Source organism: Elephantulus edwardii, unplaced genomic scaffold, assembly GCF_000299155.1.
Source record: "Elephantulus edwardii isolate Elephantulus edwardi_28Jun2011 unplaced genomic scaffold, EleEdw1.0 scaffold00074, whole genome shotgun sequence".
NCBI classification, from domain to species: domain Eukaryota; kingdom Metazoa; phylum Chordata; class Mammalia; order Macroscelidea; family Macroscelididae; genus Elephantulus; species Elephantulus edwardii.
In genome coordinates, this window is record NW_006399824.1 from 5,807,059 (window position 1) to 5,830,414 (window position 23,356).

At 39.7% G+C, this 23,356-nt stretch overlaps 1 protein-coding gene across 1 annotated transcript in view; it reads right to left on the reverse strand.

Annotated features, from left to right (window-relative positions):
* MYPN (myopalladin) overlaps positions 1 to 23,356 on the reverse strand; it is a 143,129-nt gene that overhangs the window by 67,516 nt on the left and 52,257 nt on the right. Inside the window, exons 3-7 of the mRNA XM_006889014.1 lie at positions 21,603 to 21,778; positions 18,821 to 18,872; positions 14,040 to 14,145; positions 12,609 to 12,680; positions 3,406 to 3,547 (exon numbers count right to left, since the gene is read on the reverse strand). Coding sequence (XP_006889076.1) covers positions 3,406 to 3,547; positions 12,609 to 12,680; positions 14,040 to 14,145; positions 18,821 to 18,872; positions 21,603 to 21,778 — 548 coding nt within the window. The remainder of the gene's footprint in view (positions 1 to 3,405; positions 3,548 to 12,608; positions 12,681 to 14,039; positions 14,146 to 18,820; positions 18,873 to 21,602; positions 21,779 to 23,356) is intronic.

Below are 23,356 nucleotides of genomic sequence, written 5' to 3' on the forward strand. Positions count from 1 at the left end.
TAAAATTTTTTTTTTGTGCATGTACCGTCAAATCAGATCTGACAGGTACAGGAGGAAATTGTCCCTCCTTCTCCGGCAGAGCATCTGGTGGATTTGAACCATGCACCTCTGGGATTGCAGTACAGCTTCTTGCCACTAGGCCACCAGATCTCCCCTGTCAACATGTTTTATATCTAAATTGGATCATGGTGAAGACATTGCTTAAACATACACAATAAGAAATAAAAGTGAGTCCCTTGAATATATATGATTCTATAACTGATTCTGTAAGTGGAGGGTCTTTATATTTAAGGTTGGCCTATGTCTCCATTTTGGAGACTGATGGGTGAAGGTTGAGCTCTGAAAGGTGGGCTCTCTTGTTTTGATTGAGGGTTGGTGTTTGGTTTTGGGCTTTTTTGTTTGTTTTAATTTAAGCTTCTTATTTAGAGTCAACACAGCCTCTGTGGAGGGTCTTTGTATTTAAAAGTTGGCTGAGCCCTCAGGTCACAGACCGTGGGCCTAGTGTTATATTTTGGAGCAACATTCTTCTAAGTGGTACAGCACTGGTCTGTCAGTTTGCTGTACTGGGGTAACCTGGGGTTGCTGTGATGCTAAACTCTGTGCCATTGGTGAGTCAAATGCTGTAATGGTTACCCATTGTGGACAGTGTTTGGTGGAGCTCCCAGATTAACATGTTTGGAAGCAAGAGTGGCATCTACTACCTAAACAACATGCCTCTGGAAACTCTATGAACATAGAGAAATGACAAGTAATAGAAAGGGTTCAGGTCTTTTGTTTTAGGGTTGCTATGAGTCATGCTCAACTTGACTGTAATCAGCAACAAACAACATAAATGAATAAGAAAAAGAACAAAAACCAAAAAGAAAAATTTACAGAAGAGAAAATTTACAAATAAAGAGATATAAAGACCAGATAAAATGTGAAAAAACAAAAAAACCACTTTATCCCACGTCTAATTAAGATAAGGCAAAGGAAAACAAATGGTTCCAGTTTTGGCCTATGATGCCATCCACTACTATTCATGGTGATGCTGTGAACACCCGATCCCCACCGTGGACAGTTTTCATGTTCTCCACCACGTTCAAACTCAAGGATGCAATGACTGTGTCAATCAATCTTTCATCTCTTTCTCTCTTCCTTCACCTTTCCCAGAATGTCTTTTTCCAAGGACGGGCCTCACCTGACAACATACTCAAAGTACAAGACACTAAATTTTACTAGCCTTGCTTCTAACAGCACCCTGGTTGCATTTCCTTCAAGACACATATGTTGGCGAATATTGGGTTTTTTTGGTTGGGTGTTCTTTTGTTTTTTGTTGTTTTTTTTTTTAAATGAAAGGTTAATACACACTGTTGGTGAAAATGTGGGACAAAAGGCATTCTGATAAATGCCGGCTGAAGTTACAATACAGCCAGGGCAATACGCCTCAGTTGAACTGGAGCAGACATGGTTTATGCCTGGCATCCCTGTGTAATTATTTTGGATAATCAATTGTGTGACCATCCTAAACATAGTTTAACCTTTGGAATGGCATTTTGGCAATATATATTAAATACCTAAAAAGTATGAATTTACATAAGCAATTCTGGTACTAAAAATTTATTGGAAGGGTTTTACTTCTTGGAATATGCCCTGAGAAAATAAGAACTGAGGCACAAATGGAGACTTGTGCACTAGTGTTCATGGCTGTGTTATTCACCATTGCAAGAACATGCAAACAGCCCAGATGTCCAACCACAAAGGAATGGATTAAGAAATTGTGGTACATTCACACAATGGAATAGTAAGCAGCATGTAGGAGCAATGATTTTTTAAATTCTCACCTAACTTGGGAGAGACTTAAGAGCATTATGCTGAGTGAACTAACTCAGACCCATAAAGACAAATACTGTATAAAACCATTATTGTAGAATGAGTATGAGGCTCCAAGGGGGTAGGGGAAAGAAGAGGAGTGTATATGGGGGGGATGTTTATTATAGGGTCACACAATTTATTTGATGGGGTGGTGGTGAAGGAAATGGGAAAGTGCTTGTGTGAAAAACAAGGTATGAATTTTGAAAATAAATCAGTATAACATAAATATGAAACAAAACAAACAAAAAAGACAATAAAATTTTGCTTTGTCAACATGCAATGACACACAACTTACAACAATAAAAACGTGAACAATCTCAATATCCAACTATAGGAGAGTAAACAAATACCAAATTGGATGTTACTGATTTATGTTTAAAATGAATAAATATTTATATTAATTAACATTAAAGGCACCCAAGCATCGAGGACTCTCCTTCACAGGGTCACTATGAGTCGCCTGTGACTCGATGGCACTTAACAACAATAACATCAACATAGAGAGAGAGATCAGCTGACCCAGTGGACAGAAAGTGATGCTACCAAGCCAAAGGTGGGTGACTTTTAATCCGCGGTCCTTGGGCCTGTCTTTCATTGTTTTTTTTCAGACATTCCTCTAGGTCGTATAGCCCTGGTGTACAAGTTGCCCTACAGTGGTCACATGTGGTTGCTGTGAGGCTGAACACTGTGACACTGATGTGTCAAATGTGTTAATGGTTGGTTACCCAATGTGGACAGTGTGGGGTGGAGCTCCCCGATTAAACAAGGTCGGAAGGAGGAGTGGCATCCACTTCCATAATAGCTTGCCTCCGGAAACCCTATGAACCTGGAGGGAGGATGAAAGGCACCCAAGTGTCGAGGACTCTCCTTCATAGGGTCGCTATGAGTTGCCTGAGACTCAACGGCACTTAACAACACAACAACAACAACAACATAAATGTATTATTGGAAAAATTTACAAAAAAGAGAATAATCTTATTTTTATTTTAAAAACATATACATGGAAAAAATCTGGAAGAATTTATGTAAAAGTGTTAACACTGGGACTTGGGGAGCAGGATTATAGGTAATTTTTACTTTAATTTTTTATCATTTACATTTTTAGATAGTTGTTAAATATTCTAAAAAGAAATGTCTAAAATAAATTTATAAGAATAAATTATTAAAAATTCAGGAACAGTTATGATATTTATAGGACATGATGAACATCACAATGTCATTGGACTGTACATTTGAAGACTGTAGAAATAGTGCTTTATTATATCTACTTACCACAATAAAGAAGAATAAATTACCAGAAAAATAATTTTTATAACATCAACTTGTTATTGTTGTTGTTATGTGCCGTCAAGTTGCTTGCAACTCATAGCAATCCTATGTACAACAGCCCTAAACCCTGCTCTATTCTGTGCCAATCGCACTGCCTCTGACACACCCACCCCGATTACCCCAGTCACCGAATCAATCCATCTCATAGAGGGTCTTCCCCTCCTGCGCTGTCCCTCCACCCTCCCAAGCACGATGTTCTTCTCCAAGGACTTGTCAACTTACTTTTCTGTAAGATCCTAAAATCTGGAGAATCTTCTATCAAAGTCCCTTCTCTATACCACTCAACTTTTGGGGACGGAGCTCCTTTCACTCGGCACTCAAAGACAACCAGTTGGCCCTCAGAGGCTGATAGATTTTGTAGCATCTGCAATGAGAGGAATATCGTGAGAACCAAAAGGTATGTGTTGTTGGAATTTACTTTCCTCCAAGAATTCCGTATCTCCAGCAGCTCCAATTCTGTAACTCATAACTCAATCACCTGGGATCCTCCACCTCTCTGCTTCAATGCTAGGCAAATTTATTATCGTCATTTGTTGACATTGAGTTGGCTCCAACTTGTTATGGCCTTGTGTGTAACACTCTCAAGTCCTATGCCATCTTTACTATGGCAGGCATGCTTGAGGTCATGATATTTGTCGTTCTTGTAGCAATGCATCTCTTTTGGTTGCCCTCTGTTTTGAATTCTGAGTCTACAAGAATATTACTCCTGGGTGAGCTCTGGTGGCCTAGTGGCAAGAAGCTGCAACTGCAAGCTCAGAGGTATATAGTTCAAATCCACCTGATGCTCTGCTGGAGAAGGAGGAACAATCTCCTCCTGTACCAGTCAGATCTGATTTGACGGTACACACCAAAAAATAATGAAATAATAATAAAAAAGGAATATTACTCCTTAGTAAAATATTTCCATTCTTGAATGATCAAGTGGAGTTTTGCTCCCAGAGATAGTAATGTTGTTATATACCATCCAGTCAGAATCAACTCATAGTTGACCCTCCAGCAGGTTATCTGAGGTAGTAAATCTTATGGGAGGAGATTGCCTATCCTTCTCCTGCAGAGAAGCTGGTAGATTCCAAGCATGTGTCTTGAGAGTACAGCATGTCTTCTTACCACTTGGCCACTGTGTGTGTGTGTTGTGTGCTATTGAATCTACTCCCTCCCCAGAAATAATAGTAATTATAGTCTAAACTAATAAGAATATGTCTGTAACAAGTATTGACTAGGTATATTTGGTGTAGATGAATGTTTTATTTCATAAAATGTTATGGCTGCCTGTGATGTGAAGCAGAATCTGTGGGTGTTGCCAAGAGTTAATGAGCTCAACTCCTCAACAAATGTTCTAAGTTCAAGTCAATCTGGAGATGCCTCAAAAGGAAAACCTGATGCTCTGTGGTTGTTAGGTATTACAGAGTCAGAATCAACTCATAGCTGACTCTCCAGTAAGGTTTCTGAGGCCATAAATGGCATGATAGAAGATTGTCCATCTTTCTCCTGTGGAGAGGCTGGTGGATTCAAACTATTTGCCTTTGATTCGGCAGAGCCACTCTCTACCCACTAGGCCACCAGAGTTATCTTCACAATGTGTACTCCTGGAAATTGTTTGTGTTGCTTTCCTTTTGTGGTGGCCTAGTGAAAAATAGCTGTTCTGCCAACATGTAGATACATGGTTTGAATCCATCAACGCTCTGCAGGAGAAAGAGGAGCAATCTCTTTCTGTGCACTTTACTGCCTCTGAAACACCGCTGGAGGATCAGCTGTGGGTTGGTTTAGATTGTACAGTACAGAATAGAACATGTGGCCATTATAGTATGTTGTTGTCATTGTTATGTGCCGTTGAGTCGCTTGTGACCATACTGACCCTATGTACAACAGCCCTAAACTCTGCTCTGTCCTGTGCCAATCTCATTGTCTCCAACACACTCATCCTGATTACCCCAGTCACCGAATCAATCCACCTCCTAGAGGGCCTTCCCCTCCTGTGCCTACCTTCCACCCTCCCAAGCATGATGTCCTTCTCCAAGGACCGGTCTCTCCTTACTACATGACCAAAGCATGTCAGACGAAGCCTCAGAATCCTTGCCTCCAATGAGCAGCCCGATATAACCCTCTCCAGGATGAATCTGTTTGTTTTCCTCACAGTCCATGGTACCCTCAATACTCTTCTCCAACACCAAAGCTCAAAGGCATCAATTCTCCTTCTATCTTCCCTAGTCATTGTCCATTATAGTATAGCCTTTCTAAAATGTTGAGGAAAATAAATAAGGACAATCTCTGTAAAATTGTAGGCTATGTGATTGTGCGAAATATTCTAATTTTGTGGAGAAATCATTAAAGATTTTTCTATACTTTTGAGGACAAAGGTCTTCCAAAAACACTTAGAGTTAAAATATTAGTGTATAATAGACTCTACAGGATGACATTCATATTTTCCTCTCACATCTATTTTTATATCCATTATAATTTGTGAGCTAATAATCAGATGCATATTTGTGATCTGGATTTTCATTTAATGATGAATTACATGTTTCTTTGGCTTGTGTGTGGGCATAAGTCTGTTTTAAGTTTTGGTCCAAAGATTTTATGATTCAGATTCCTCCAAAAACTCTTTAAGTTACAAATACTACAAGGCTTTCCATTATTTCAATTTTGAGATCTGCATTTTGGAAATACAAATACTGTTTCAGAGAAGGGGAAAACTGGTAGGTTTATTGTTGTGTTGTGTTTTTTTTTTCCATTCACTCTTATAAAATTTTACAACACTTGTCTGAATATTTTTACATTATTCTGTGCATTGCTCCATGACAATTATAGCATTTGCTCAAGGAATATTAAAAAAAAACACCAAAAAATACCAAATTCATTGTTATCAAGATCAAGTTCATTTTAACTCAGAACTGTAAGACAGGGTAGAAGAGTTCCGTAGAATCTTCAAGGCTTTAAGCTTTTATGGAAATAGATTTTCTCCCACAGAGCTCTGGTAGACTGGAACCAGTGACCTTTTTGGTTACTAGCCAAGCACTTTATCCACTGTGTCACCAGGACTGTTTTCCAAAGGGATATTGATATATTTAGTCCATATTGCAGGTTCTATTCCAGATAGTTGTAATAAAGTGATTAACACAAATCTTTGAGTTTTCTAGCGCACAGAAAAGATATGTTTCTTTTATATGGTAGTTTGTTTAGTGTGCAATAAATAGCATTATTGAAAACTCTGAAATAGCGTGAGATTATCAAAATAGGACCCAAAGACACAAAGTGAGCACACACTGCTAGGGAAAATGGCACTTACATACTTGCTTGACACAAGGTTCCCACAAACCTTCAATTTGGGGAGAAAATCAATAAAGCAAAACAAAATAAAATGAGGCAGTCCTGTAGGGTTAGAATAAGCAGATGGCTTTAGCTATGCAGCCGAAGACCAACTTTTACCTCTGAAATGTATGCAAATGGGTATTATGACAGCCAGGGGGCGGTGTCCCTCAATGTTAGTGGGTTTTGGTTCCATTTGGACTTTTTTTTGGTGGTTGTTGTTGTGACTTAGTTGTTAGAGAGTTATATCTTACCAATGTGGGCCTCTGGTGGTTTGAATGCACCAGTGGACTTTGAGGGAGAAAGAGGGACAATCTCCCTTATGATTTAGTGTCAAGGAAAACTACTGAAGACTCAGCTGTGAGTTGGTTCTGAGTTTGCTCTGAGCTGTGAGAGTTTGAACTGCTTCCTCAAAATTTGCTGAATTCAGGATGAGATTAGTGTAGAGTGGTTTCTGGTTTAAGAAAGAGCTATTTGATTGAAAAATCTTTTCACCCTTTGCTTACCCAAAACAACATCTGGTGGCACAGGTAGAATGTTCTTATCCAAAATAAATATCAAAGCTAAAAAAACCCCAATCTATTGCTCTCGAGTTGATTCTGATCAACAGTGACACTATTGGGCAGAGTAGGTTTGCAAGGCTGTAACTCTTCATGGACATCTTCACGGTACATCTTTTTCCAGCAGAGTGGGGTGGGTTCATATTGCTGACCTTTTGTTTTTCAGTCAAATGTCTAATCACTGCACAACTAGGAGGCGTTTAACAAATATAGGGCATCAGTATTGGATGTTGGTAGTGAGATGGGCATATGGTCTTCGCCTTGACATCTGAGCAAATTCGGCCCTAAAATGTCAGTTGGGGGCTTATTGAAAATTTAAATGGAAGTCAGATAACTCTGGGATCCATACATGATGGGGGGTTTGCATTCCTTCTTGAAGCAAATGAATTAAATTAATGTGTGGCAGGAAATAGTTATATAAATGAAACCTGATACATTTAATAAATAGATAAAAGCAGGATGAAGTCAACCTGTATATTCTGGCATGAGTTCAGGCCAGATCATAGGAACTGATTCTCAACTTGCTGCTGTTACACCAAAGTTGTGCTTGCAAAAGGATTTCCTGGAGAGAACATTACTGTTGTGTGTTATCCAGTTGATTCAGACTCATTGCAACCTTTAGGATGGAGTAGAATTCACCCGAAGAATGCCCAAGGCTATAAATCGTTATGCAGGGAGACCATCACATCTTCTATGGGGCAAACCGGTGAGCTTTCACTTAGCAGCAGAATGCTTCACTAAGGCTTCTTTGAGGACTCTTTACATCGACGTTGTCAGATGTTGTGACTCGTGGCTCTGGCTTATAGACACTCCATAGACAATGGAGTGAAACCCTGCTCAGTCCTGTGCCCTCTTCACAATCATCATGACGCATGAGCCCACTGTTGCTACTGTGTCCGCACATCTCAGTGAGGGTCGTCTTCTCTTTTGCTGACGGTCTACTTTACCAGGCATGTACCAGTTAGGACTGGTTCCTCCTAAAATGCCCAAAATATGTGAAATGACGTTTCCCCTCCTCTCTTTTGAAGAGCAGTCTGATTACACCTCTTCCACGACAGATATAATCTTTTTTTTCTTTGTGGCATTCCATTGTATGCATATTTATTATTCCTCCTCAACAGCATAATTCAAAGGCATCCATTCTTCTTGTTTTTGTTATATTCATTCACATGTTTATGAGATGATTAAAAATGCCAACGTTTAGATCTCTATACTTTAGTATTAGAAATGACTTCTTTACTTTTTAACATTTTAAGAAGATCTTTTATAGCAGATTTGCCCAAGGCAATATGTCATTTTATATCTTGACTGTTATTTCCAGAAGTACGGATTATAGATCCAAATAAAATGAAATTCTAACAACTTCAGTATTTTCACCATTTCTCATGATGTTACTGGTTGATCCGGTTGTGAGGATTTTATTTTATGTTGTGGCATAATCCATACAAAGGCAGTAGTAGTCTTTGATCTTCAAGAATAAATGCTTTAAATCCTCTCAACTTTCTGCAAGAAAGGTTGTATTATCTGCATCTCACATTGTTGATGAGTTTTCCTCCTATTCTGCTACCACATTTTCTTCCAGAGTCCAGCTCCTCACATTATTTGTCTAGCATACAGATTGACTAAGCATGGTGAAAGAATGCAACCTTGATGCACAATCTTTTCTAACTAATCTTAAATAAAATATCATCCCTTCATTCCATTTGAACAACAGCCTCTTGGTCTATGTGCAGGGTCTACATGAAAACAATGAAGTGTTCTAGAATTATCTTTCTTTACAATTTCACCCATTATTTGTTACAATCCATATAGTTGAATATCCTTGCATAATCAATACTGTACAGGTAAATATCTTTGCAGTATTTTCAGCTTTCAGCCAAGCTCCATCTGATATCAGCAGTGATATGCTTTGTTGCATGTCCTCTTCTGAAACCAGCTTGAATTTCCAGCAGCTCCCTGTGCTGTACTGCTGACATTAGTTGGTTGTTATTATACATTTGACATTAAAAGGCAAGAACTGTTTCTAAGAGAACAGGCAAGGTGCTGCAGTACTATCATGTATAGAATTAGCTAAGTGTCTGTGATGTCAGATGAAAACTATCTGTGGCACATCAAAATTCAGTAAAGTCTGAGGATTATCTTACAAATCACTTATAAAAAGTTGTTGAAAGTAATCTTTTTTGGAAATTTTAGAACAACGATAAACATTGCTGAAACTATTATGATTGTCTCCTCAAAGTCACGCAAAATGTTATCATGGAAATCTGTCTCCTCAAAGTAGTCTACCTTAATGGTATGCATGGAGAAAGGCTTCCAATCAATGAACTATCTTTGTTTTCTGATATTACCAGAGTTGAGGAAAACCAGCTGAAAACATCCATTAATCATTGGAACATGGAATGTACATCCTGCTTGGAAAAGTAGAGGGCAATCAAAGAAGAGGAAGACCCTTAATGAGATAGACTGATGCAGTGCTGCACCCATGGGTCACATCAGTAAGCAGAGGCGAGATTGTGAGGACAGTGAAGAATCAGGCAGTGTTTTCTCTATTGTGTGTGGGGTGGTTGTGACTTGGAACTGACTCAATGGTACCTAACAGCAACAACAACAAGCTGATCACACTAACCTTGACTTTAGTGAATACAAATAAGACAAATGAAACAATCCACATTTACTGAAGATAAAATTAGTCTTTATTTATAGATCTGAACTTAAGTGACTATAGTAGCCAAAGGTATACACTCGCTTGAGTCAACCATTATCCTAAGTACACATCTGTTTTGTATGTTCCTATCACAGACCATTCATTGTAGGGTGACTTGAGAAAACATGGCCATTTGACATCAGCTCTTTCTCTATTGTCCTCAAAAACCCTCAGAAACCAAAAAGGATGGAAAAAACCCCCAAAAAAACAACCCCTATTCCTTCGTTGAAACAGAAATTATTAATCACAAAGTCAGTATCATTACATGCTTGCCTGCTTTGTAAGCACTATGACAGGTGCAGAGATGTGAGTCGAAAAGACGCAGTTGCTTCTTAGTAGATTTAGACTCCCAAACACAAGGTAGGCAGAGTCAGTCATCCTTGACAAACGACACCTCCGTTAGTGGGTAAGAGATACCAGCTACAAAGTTCACGCTGGCATTTTGTTCCTTTTCTTTTTTAATCCAGTCACCTTGGGGGATGTACCAATTGAATGTTGATTGTGTTTGAAGCTAGAGGATTTTATTATTTTTATTATTGTTTTTATTATTATTATTAATTATTTAGTTGAGGGCTTATTTGCCTCTTGCTTATCATGGATATCCAGTGTGCCAGGTGAGTCAGGAAAGTCTCTGGAATTGTTGGCTTGGGGAGAGGGGCCTATGTAATCTTCAGAAATCTGGATCCGGCCACTGACCCAGTTATTTCAGGGTTTCCTGCCTCTGCTATTATATAATGAACCTGCTCTTCTTCACATTCTTGCTTCCCCCTGCCCCCTCGCTCTCTTCAAATTACTGCTGAAGCAGCTGGAGCCAGGGCTGCTGCAGCCTTGACAGTCTGCCCAGGCAGCTGCTGTTGGCGTGGGGGCAGTGACGGGGACAAGGTTCTAATTTGATCACCTACCTCTCCTCATACACAAGGAGTGTGGGCCCTTTTTGGACCCACTTACACAGTGTGAAATTGCTTTTCGTAGTGCATGGTGGCTGTCTTTCTACGCACAGATTATCAAACAGTGTTGAAAAACCTAAGTATTGCCTATGAGTAGAGCAGTGAGCTAGTAGCACACAAAATCACTTAATCTCTTGAGCTCTAGCACAGGTTTGCTCTGTCTCATTTGAATCTTGGCTATTTCATCTATGAAAAGGAGGCAAAACCAGTTAAATACGGTAGAGCTTAGAGAAGCCTTTGCTCCTTAAAAAATGTTTTAAAACTCAGTGCAAGATTTTCTTGCTATTACTGGCAAAGAACTGCTCTGCTGGGCGGTATAGAGAGTGAGTCATAAAGGATAGTGTGCCAGAGGTCCTGAGGGAAGTAAACAGAGCAGTAATGATCCCAGCAAACATATACAAATTATCTGTGCTTAGGGCTCTCAGCCACGTGGCGACCATGATCAGTGGCCCTGACTCAGAAATTTGTGAAGGACACTGGCCATGACTATGACCTCAATCTTGCCCTCTGACGGAAACTAACGCAAGCACACTCCTGCTGATAAGTCCCTCTGGAATTTGAGCCACTGCCTATTCTAGTGCCCTACGTTAGAGAAATCCCGAGACCAGTGAAGAGGGCAAAGGAGAAAAAAAGCATACGTCCCATGGGCTAAGAAAACCTCATCAGAATTTGAATCTGTGTTCTAAGGACAATTTCCCGCACCACAGATCCAGTGCTTTAAAAATATTATCCACCACGACATCCACTAATGATTAGTTCATTTTCCTATTTATATTTGTCAAAGGCACACAGACCTGTCAATCAGAGCATCCAATTAGAGGAAGCCATTGCAGTCACCACACCAGAGCAGCTGATCAGGCCATGAAATGTAAGGAATAATTTGATGAGTCCTAGTGGAATTTCTGAAGCAACAATAACAGCTATGGACATATTTTTATATGTTCTTAATATTAGAGATAACAAAAATTAGAAAAAACCAGTTCCTGCCTTCAAGATGCTTGGGAGAAACAGAAAGGAAAAGGTTTTGTTATTGTATAATAAATACTGCACCTGAGAGGCATACATCAGGTGGCATAGGTGCAGGGATAATGGGGCACCCAGGAAGATTTAGAAATGAATGGAGATACAGAGCCTCTCAGCTGCCTGGCTAGGGTGATGGTGGTGAGGAAGCAAAGTGGGAACTGGGCCTAAATCATTCTGTGGTTTCATTGCCTTGAAGAGTTAGCACTGCCTTTGAAGCATCAGAAATCAGACCATTTAAGGCCTCATTTAAAAGCTCCCTGGGGGGTCAGTGGACTAAGTGTTGGGCTGCTAACTGAAAGGTGGGTGGCTTGAACTTGCCAGCTGCTCTACAGGTGAAAGATGTGGCCATCTTTTCCTGCAAAGATGTACAGTCTTGGAAACTGTTTGGCACAGTTCTACTCTGTCCTTTGGGGTCCTTTTGAGTTGTAATCAACTCATCAATAGTTAAGGCTTAGTTTTGGGTTTTAAGTCCTTTTTTTAAGGATAGGTTACTTAACAGTGGAAATAAAAGTCAGTAAGAGATTATTTTGTCAGCCATACACAAACACACCCCTCCCTCCTAGAGGAGTAAGCAGCTAGAAACTTATTACCTGATGTTGAACTATGGCTACTGTGTTTATCATTAGGATGGACATAAAGTTCAGTGTGGTGTGTTGTGTTGGGTGAAGAAGATTTGTCTCTCATTTTAAAACCTGTTACTAGAAACCTAGGATTTGAAATGTAAGCAATAACCACCAAAGAAAAATAAAACCAGAAGGAAAAATTATCAAAGCCCTAAGCTGTACATAAAAGAGATCCAAATCCTCAGATAGAATAAGCAAACCTTGACTCCTTGAATGTTGCCAGGTATTTAAACCAGAGTAGAAAGAAAAATGTTTTGATTACCTTTGTAAACACAGGAGCTGCAATGATAGGTCTTCCATCCAAGCCTTGCAAATAGTTGGTAGGGCTCTGACACTGTTGGAGGGGAGCCAAGAAGAGTCACTAAGATGGTTAGATAGCCAGCTAGCTAGCTCGATGCTAGAAATTTACAGAATTTTGTATAGGAAATTAACTCCAACTCAAAAGGAGGATATATTCTAAATCTATGAATCACAGACTTCAAATATTTCTCTCTTGGTCAAAATGGCAGTGAAATATATGTCTCCCATTCCTTCTGTAGATAAAGATCTATGTCATCAGCTCTGACAGGGGTCTGTACAACTCCTGAACCCCACAGATCACAGTCAGAAACCTTCCAGATTAGAATAAATTCTGACCCTTCTGTATTATTAAATAGGCGAGATAAATAATTCTGCTTCTGTTTTTATAAAAAAGGTACTGCTAGATGCTGATGGGTTGAGTACAACTCATAATGACCCTACAAACAACAGACTTGAACCCATTCTATCCTCATCATCTCTGACATACTTGAGCCCATTTCTATAGTCACTGCATCAATCAACCTGGTCAAGGATTTTCCTCTCTTTCGCTGACCCTCCACCTTTCCAAGCATGATGTCCTTTTCCAAGGAACAGCCCTCTTTACAACATGCCCAAAATATGTGAGAAGAAGCTTTGTCATCCTTGCCTCCAAGGAGCGTTCTGTGTGCACTTTCTCCCAGATGTATCTGTTTGTTCTTTTGGAATAATATATGTAGGTATATTATACTTAATACATATATCAATAAAATAACATCAATACATCTTTATAGCATGATATAATGTATCTTAAAATATATGTATTCACATGTATTCTTATGTATGCAGAGAAAAAGCTTGGATGTATTTTCCAGAAGCTATTTCTAGGAGGAATCTCTGAGGAATGGGGCCTAGGAATAGAATATCCCAGTTTTTATCGAATTTATGTCTGTGACTTCCCAAATGATTTCACTAAGTGCAATGTTTTCACTTTTAATAAGCATGCATTATACTATCAGTTTGAAAGATAAGGCCTTTAATGCTCATGTTGTTATAGCACAGACAGCAGATTTCTCTGCAGCTCCATGGTATAGCACAATTCTCCTGTCCCCGTTCGAGATGGCAGCTCCAAGGATATGGAGTTAACATCCTTCACAAAGCTGGAATGTCACAGAGAGTCTATTCTCCTGTGATATTTGCCTTTGAAGCTGAGGAATAAGCTCCTTAAACAAGAGGAGCTAGCAGAAGGACAATGTGACTATGGCCATGGCAGTGCACTGCCCAAGATCTCCCTGTGAGGCTGAAATAAATGGAGTGTGAGTAGGAGGAAGCAGAGAGATCTTATCATACAAGATGGTTGTGGTCATAGCATACTGCTATTGTCTTTGGTGCTTGCATTTTACTTAGATTCTTGTACCTGCTGGATGGTTGACACGCTGGGCTGTGCCCTCAAAGGCGGGTCTGTTGGTGCCACTGGAGGAATAGCTGCAGAGGTAGCGGGAAGCTCTTTGGGCTTCTGGATTCTGAGGAATCATTAAAATACGAATTAGAAAACAAACGTACTTGTTTTGTGACGATTTTTTCAGTAGATCTTTACAATGTCATCACTGCTTATATTTGGATACAATAAAGTTCTTCATTTAATAATAGCTCACAAGGATTCATGGAGGACCTCTTTGCTACACACTTTAATAGATGGTGATGAATAAGATGAATAAGGTACTGGATTGAATAGTGTTGTCCAAAATGACTTGTTATAAATCCTATTCATATATTTGTGGTTAGAAGCCCTCATGGCACAGTGATTAAGCCACCTGATAGCTAACTAGTCAAAGGTTTGAATCATTATTCAGCAGAGGAAAGGTCTGGCTATCTGCTTCCACAAAGATCACAGCCTTGGAATCTCTATGGAGCAGTTCTATTCTGTCCTGTGCATTTGCTATGAGCCAGAATCAATTGGACAGCAGTGGTAGGCCTGGTGTCAGAAGGGTGCTGTGTGTTGGACTGTTAATCAAAAGACTGGCAGTTTGAATCCGCCAACCCCTCTGAAAAAGACAGCTAGCCATTCTCCTATTCTGAAGATTCATGGCCTCAGAGATCCAATGGAGGGTCACTATGAGTCAGAAATAATGTGGCAACAGTATTTTCATGTGTTTATTTTGTTTTATGGTTATAATTGTTAAGATGCCTGAGCTTGCCATGGCTAAAACGCTCAGCTGTCAACCAAAAAATTAGTGTTTTGATCACACCAGCTGCTCAGGGGGAAGAAGAGGAACACACAAGTGGATCTGTAGGAGAAGGATGTGGTAGTCGGCTTCTGTAAAGATTTACAACCTTGGAAAGGTTCTTGGATGGTTCTACTCAGTCCTACAGACTGCTGTGAATGAAAATAAAATGTCAGGAGGGCAGTACTTTTGGTGATAAGAATCCTATTTGGGAATAGATTTTCTTTTAACTTATAATAAGGTAATATTAGTGTAGGATATGTTTGAAATGAATCTATTTCAAGATTTAAGAGTAAATTAAGCAACCAACATGTAGGGAAAGAAACAAACTATATGATCACCAAGGATCGTAGGAATAGAAGCTGAAAATAAACAAGAGCTTTCATCGGGGGGTGGGGGGGGGGGAAACAACACAGAGACAAATCTCTTCAAGCCATGCCCTGAATTTGGACTTCATAAATTGTGAGAAAATGAATTTGTTTGTTGAAGCTACTATTTAAGCTAATTCAGTTATAACAGCATTAGATAACTGAGATAGACTCATTCCCATCCTTGAGTTAGTTACTTTCAAGGCAGCTGTGAAACTGACCATGTTAACAGCTATCTGAGATTCAAAACTGAAGTATATGCAGATGGTTGTTTTTGAGATTTCTTTTTTTGGTGGCTATCTGTATCTTTCTTCAGGTCAGAAAAATGATGGGATTAGAAATAACTTTTTAGAAAAAGAGCAGGTTGTAGTTTGGCTGTTGTAAGGAGGGAAATATACATAGTGGGTAAGAAATTGCACTTCTAAAGGCATACTGTTCAAATGTACCCTCTGCTTAATGAGAGAAAGAGGAGCAGTCTCCTCCTGTGTGACGTACAGCCTCTGAAAATCTGCGGGAGGATCAGCTATGAGCCACAGCAAGTGACAAGAGCAAGAAGAATGAAGGAAAAAGGCTGGAGGAGACAGGAAATTGACCAGGAGGGGAAAAAAAGGGCTCAAAGCTCGGAGAAGGAAGTATTCTAAGATAAATGCCTACAAAGGATTTTGAAGAATGTAGATATACAAACGTAGTTTACAAGCCTTCAACTAGTCTTGAGCAGTTTGTTTCAGGTAAGTTCAGGAATGACTGAATGCCAAGTTTGGCTCCAGTTTCTCTGCCTTCTGTCACAGACTACTCAGCCTGTTTTAGATGTGTCCACTTACTGGTCTTCTCAGACTCAGCTCAGGGTCACTAACTCTGTGAGGCCTTTCCTGATAGTGTTCTTTACTCACCAAGCACTAAATTCTCATTTGTGCCAAGTCCTACATATATGGTTAGGTCATGGAACCTGCTACACTTTATTATTCTTTTTTTAAAAATTTTAATTTCTTCTGATATATTTTATTATTCTTTTCCTTTTTTTTATTTAAAATTTTGTGTGTGTGTGTGCGTACAGTCAAAGAAGACAAAGATTCTCACCACTGGACCAATTGGAAGCATCAGGATGGATGATGAAGAGATTGAGATTGTTAACAACTTTAGTCTGCTCAGCTCCACAGTCAACACTCTTTGCACCAGTAGCCAGGAAATCAAAAAATGTATTGCAATGGGAAAGTGTGCTGGTAGGGACCTCTTCAGGGTACTGAAGAGCAATAGTGTCACTCTGGAGACTAAGGTACATCTGATACAGGCTATGGTCTTTGCAATCACTTGTTATGCATCAGAAAGTTGGACAGTGACTAGGCAGGATAGAAGGAGAGTGGATGCTTTTGAGCTGTGGTGCTGGAGAAGAGTATTAAATGTACTGTGGACTGACAAGAAAACAAATAGATTCATTCTGGAGAGGGTTAAACCAGGCTGCTCCTTGGAGGCAAGGATTCTGGGGCTTCATCTGACATACTTTGGACATGTTGTAAGGAGGGAGAGGTCCTTGGAGACGGACATCATGCTTGGGAGGGTGGAGGGACAGCGCAGGAGGGGAAGACCCACTATGACGTGGATTGACTCAGTGCCTGGGGTAATTGGGATGGGTGTGTCGGAGGCAGTGTGATTGGCACAGGATAGAGCAGGGTTTAGGGCTGTTGTACATAGTGTCGCTATGAGTCACAAGTGATTCGATGGCACATAACAACAATAACAACAACACAGTCAAATCAGATTTGACTGATACATGAGGAGATTGCCTCTCCTTCTCCAGCAGAGCATCTGGTGGATTCGAACCACATTTTATTATTCTTAAAGGCTTAAATGCTTGATACTTTTAAAAAGAAGTGCTTTCTATGTATTTCTTTCTACTAGGGATAGGGAGCTCTGGTGGCCTAGTAGCAAGAAGCTGTGCTGTAATCTTGAAGGCACACAGTTCAAGTCCACCAGCTGCTCCGTGGGAAAAGGATGGACAATCTCGTCCTGTGAGATTAACTGCCTCTGAAAACTCACTGGAGGGTTAGCTATTGATCAGTTCCGACTCCACAGTACACAACAACAAGACTGCGAGATGCTTGTAGACAAGAAACATCTGAATTTTTTAATTTTTTATTCATTGTTGCTAGTGCAGAACAAAGTTGGGAGTATGTGCTAGAGTAATAGACACTCTATTCTAGTGTAGGCTCTATACTGGTACAATATCTAGCATAGAGTAAGCCCAGCTCATGTCTGTAGACAACAAAGAGTGCATAGCTTTAGCTTTGTTTAGTAGTCAGTACGATCGTTTCATATACAAAGAAGGTGTTAGACGAAAAGTTGGCTTTTATTTTTTTTTTTTTAGCCATTTAGCCTCTGTTTTTCAGCTACCTTAACTGTAGACATATGGTCTTGCATATCAGCATCAGCTGTGGGACTAGGCTAAGTGAAAGAGTGCTCCCCACACTGAGCAGCAAGACTTGATGCAGTAAGATTTGAGGTGAGAAAGACTTGAATCAAGACTTGACATGAGCAAGGCTTGTGGCAGTAAAATGCTGGTGAGAGCGAGACTCCGGTGGTGGAGAGACTGGTATTGCTGTGTAGAAACTGTGGCAAAGTGTGACCTGTAGCTTCCTGCATTTGTACTGACCACAGCTGGATTTTGCCTTTGATGATGGAAGAAAAAGCTGCTTGCTGAACTGAAACCAGAGCCTCAACTTGTTGAGGAGTTGGGCCTTGGAACTATTGGGCTAAAAACTGGACTAATTTTGGGTGATATTGTGATATTCTTTGCCTCCTCCATTCTTCAACTTCCTTCCCTAGTAACTGTGAGTCAGCAATGAATAAAATAACCTCTTGCTGTTGGTGGGGCACCGTGAGGCTGGGCTATGGGCCCAGTTTTCTGCTCTGGGGCAATGAGGAGCTGTCTCTGGCCAGAGGCTCACAACTTATGCCCCTAAACCCATTTTTTTTTTGTTTTGTTTTTAGATTACACTAGGTACAAAAAGACTGCAATCATTTACAGTTAGATACATAGACAGCATACATAGGATAAGATAGGATAGGATAGAATAAGATAGAATAAGATAGATACAAAACTAAAAACAAAAAGACTCATTGTCTTTAAGTCAGACCCAACATACAGCTGACCCTCCAATGGGTGGCTTTTTAGAGGCTATACATTGTACAGAAGGAGATTGCCTATCTTTCTCCCTTGGAACCACTAGTAGTTTCAAAAGGCCAAAGAGAAGCTGCCTTTGTGTTAGCAGCTGACTCCCCGTATGAATTACACCAACAGGACTCCAGATAGAAAAACAGAAAAATATAAAGATATAATTAGATAGATATAACTTAAATTTGGCAGCTCCACAGAAATGGAAATTGTAAAAAGTATGCAGGCTAAGTAAAACAGTATCAAATAGAAAAAAAATTATTAAAAGAAAAAAGAATGCAGGCTTAGGTACACACTCCATAAAGATTGTAGCCAAGAAAACCTCAAGGAACCGTTCTAGCCTGTAACATACGGGCTCACTGGGAGTCAGAATCAACTTGACCGCAATGAATCTCCTCCTTGCTTCCCCTCTATACAGGAAAACGTAAAAAATTACCGATTCATCTCTTCTTTGTTTGGGTCCCCTTCTGAATCAGAAGAAGAAACTCCTGGAGAAAGAAAAATAAGACATGAGATTCTTAAAATGACAATTTCTTAAGTTGGTTCCTAGGCATTTAAAGATCTGTAGAGTTCCAGGCCTAGAAATGAACTCAGTGATTTCCTACTCCAATACTCATTTTTACAGATGTAGAAATGACACTTAGAAGTCAAAAGTCTTACTTAAGGTCACATAACTAGTGATGAAGTTCAAATTTACTGGTCCAACGTCCAAGTGTTCTTATACAGAATACACGTGGGTGTTTGTTTGTTGTTGGATTTTCTTTTCTTTGGTATGTGTGTGTTTCTCTGTTGTGTACCAACAAGTCATCCGACTGGCACAGGAGGAGATAGTCCCTCCTATTTCAGCGGAACATCTGGTGGATGCTTTGAACAGCGCACCTTTGGGATTGCAGTGCAGCTTCTTGCCACTAGGCCACCAGAGCTCCTTTAGAATACACTTGTTGATGTCTTTACACTAACAGAGGACCTCTTTGAAGACATTTTCTTGAGCTACAAAGCCTCTTGGCCTACACAGATTGAATAAGAGAAGGGATTAAGTTGGATTCCAAATATTGTAGATGTAGGTGGGTTCTCTTCCGTCCAGTCCTAATATTATCAAGTCTCACTTCATCTTGGCAATGAGGATGTTTGAAGCCCTGTTGCCACAAAGAAATCAGCAATCCAATCTCAGTGCTGTTAGCAGAGCTTTGATCCTGGATTTAATTCTCAAAATAGTGGCTTCCAGGAAGATGTAACAGAACTCTATTTGGAGCTATTTCTAGTACTCCAAAAATTTGAGGCTCAAAACATACCAACATACTCCTATTTATACATTTATTCATTAAGAGTTTATTGAATACTCACTATATACTTGCGGTTATGTAAATTGTTAGAGATAAAGAAAATGAGACAGTGCTGACTTTATAATCACACTGGTAATAAACAGGTATTTGTATCATAGCAATTCAATGTTAAGTGTTAAAATAAAAACTTACACAAAGAATACCCAGAGATAAAGGTGCTAAAGTTGGTCTAAAAAATCTCCAAGGATAAGATAAACAGGAAAAAGAAAAACCTTATATAATTGTATGAGTGACACATACTACTTTCTTCCCTAAAAGCAATTATTGACATTTCTGAAATAGCTTGCCTCCGGAAACCCTATGAACTTGAAGAAATGAAAAAAAGTTATACAAGTGTTCAGATCTTTCATTCAAAGGGGGGCTATGAGTCATCTATGACTTGACAGCACTTAACAACAACAACAAAAGCAATTATTGCTAATTTGGTGCCTTCCCAAAGTTTCCAATTGATCTCCCTGCTTCCACTTCCCTGCAGTATATTCTTAACCAGTAGCCAGATTGGTTCTGTTAAAAACTAAGATCCTTTCTGCTTCTGCTCTGAACCCCAGTGTCCCATCTCCCTGAGCCTAAAACCTATCATATTTGCAATGACACACAAGCACCACATTATCTGTTACCTGTCCTCCTATTCCTACCTTCAAATTTTATTTTTTTTTCTAATATCATGTGTCACTTTTCCTCTTTGCTCCCTCCTCTCTGACCACACTGGTTTGTCTCCGTACTTAAGACAAGTGCACATACGTCAGGGTCACAATATCTGGTGGGCTTTTCGCCTAACGTGTTTTTCTCATGGATAACCTTGTGGCTCATGTGCTCATGCACTCACTCCCTCTAAGTCTTTAATGGAATGCCACCCATTCAGTAAGGCTGCTTTTGCTAAAATTGCAACACCCACATACACAGAAACACCCGTGTGTACAAAGTCACACATATAAACACCACACAGTATCATGCACAAATACACCAGTACACACACACCTACACACAATCACACACACACACTCATACATCTATCTATCTATCTATCTATCTATCTATCTATCTATCTATCTATCTATCTATCTATCTAATGTTGTTTTTTGTTGTTATGTGCCGTCGAGTTGCTTGCAACTCATAGCGACCCTATGTAAAACAGCCCTAAACTCTGCTCTGTGCTGTGCCAATCGCACCGTCTCCAATACACCCATTCCGATTGCCCAGTCACTGAATCAATCCACCTCATAGAGGGTCTTCCTTTCCTGCGCTGTCCCTCCACCCTACCAAGCATGATGTCCTTCTCCAAGGACCGGTCTCTCCTTACAACATGTCCAAAGAATTTAGATAGAGCCTCAGAATCCTTGCCTCCAAGCAGCTGCCGGGTTTGACACTTTACAGGATGAATCTGTTTGTTTTCCTAGCAATCCATGGTACATTTAATACTCTTCTCCAGCACCACAGCTCAAAGACATCAATTCTCCTTCTATCCTCCTTAGTCATTGTCCAACTCTCTGATGCATAACAAGTGATAGCAAAGACACACACACACACACACACACACACACACACACACACACACATAATACCATACACCATACAAATACTTCATATCCACTTTCCTTGTTTGATTTGCTTCTCCTTATAAATACAGTTCCTATTATATATTTTATCTAACCTTTTAAATATATCTCATGCATTTTACTTATCTAACTTATTTTCCATCTTTCCTTTTGCAATGTAATTCCATGAGTCCATAGCCTAAGATAAATGTCTGTTATGGTTCACTGTTTTAGCTCCACTGCCTAAATAAATGCATGGTATAGTAGGCCAGTAATAGATATTTATTACAGTTTTATATCTAAATTTGTGATTTCTATGCGAGGAGAGGTTTCTGTTTACCTTCTATGTAAATCTCAGCAGAAGTTGAATCTGTTCCATAGATGTTTGAAGCAAAGCAGGAATAGCGGCCCGTGTCCTCTTCAAAGGCTTCAGCAATGGTCAGTGAATGTAGATTTCCTGCCTGAATGATGTGAATGTCCGGGGAATTTTCAAGTTCCTTGCCTTCACAATACCACCTGTTAGGATGGAATAGAGCCATTGAACACGACTAAAAAGGTAAGAGTTAATAATCTAGACAGCTCTGATGTTTTCTTTAGAGAAAACTTTGGCAAACTTAATTTGGAACCAGGACATTAAGCAATGAGTTATTATGGTATTATTGGATTATAACAATGAGAAAAGTTGGCAGGATTTAAACTGCATTCTTAATTTACTGAGGAATTTAGAAAGTGATTTCTATTAATAATAGCACATCCAAGTTCATCACAGTATTATTTAACAACAGCAAAGAGATGGAAACAACCTAAGTGCCCATCTACATATGAATTGATAAACTATGGTACATACACAATGGAATGCTATGCAACATTAAAAAATTATGAAGAATTCATGAAACACCTCATAACATAGATAAACCTTGAGGATATTTTGCTGAATAAAATGGATCAAAATATTTTATGAAAAGGACAAATATTTTATTAGTCCAATTATGAAAAGCTAAGGAAAGGGTCACACACAGAAAGGATCATTCTTTGATGGCTACTAGGATGGGAGGGGAGAGTGAGGGAAGGACAAACTGGTAACCAGATAATTGACCTCAGCAATGGGCTTGAGCATGGAAAATATTGTGGGAATGGCAGAGGAGCACACAAATTTCCGATCTATTGTTCATAGTGTCACTATCAGTCATAGTTGACTCAATGGCACCTAATAACAGATAATAGACACATGGTAAGATGAGTCATAGAGAAGACAGTAGACAATAAGGGGTGATCACAGTATCACTAGAGAAGGGGAAGACTTTAAGAGGTACAGAAGAAATACAGATATTAAAGTAAGTATTATCACATGCATAACCCTGTACTCTCAGTAATAGCAATCGATGATTTACAAGTATACATAAGCAGATAGGTAAGAAGAACAGATATGGACCACCAAAACAATTCATAGGTTTGTTTCTATGTGCTGTAAATACATCCATGCATTTGGTACAATGAAATTGTGACAAAGTTATGTAAACTTTTTGATCTTGACCAAACATCTTGAGGGAAAGAGTTGCTAGTCCCGGGACCTCAGGCTCATACCTACAGGTGACTTCAAGGTTAAGTGACATGATATTGTCTACAAAAACAATGTTCTGCTTTTTGTTTGGGTCAGCAGTGACTGAGTCTTAAAAGTTTGTGATCGGCTATCTAAGGTACAAATGTTAGTCACTCCTTGCCTGAACAAAGAAGAGCAAAGAGTTAAAAATGCATAGAAATAATTAAGATTAGGGGCGCTGGCTGAAAATCGCCTGTGACTTCATCCATAGCCACTGGTGAGAGTCAGCGCCCAGAGCCATCAGGGGCTTTAAGCTCGTTGCCCACTGCTGTGGTGTGGACAGCTGAAACCCAGGCCCCGACAGGCACCTGGGGCGGTGGGGGGGGGAGGGAACCCAGACTCTACTTCATGCTCTGCTGGAGAAGGAAGGGCAGTCTCCTGTACCAGTCAGATCCAATTTGACGGTACACACACACACACACACTTCTTCTTTTTTAAAAAAAGACTACTTCAGCTGTCACGGCCCCCTGCCCGGGGTGGGCTGCCCTCGGCCC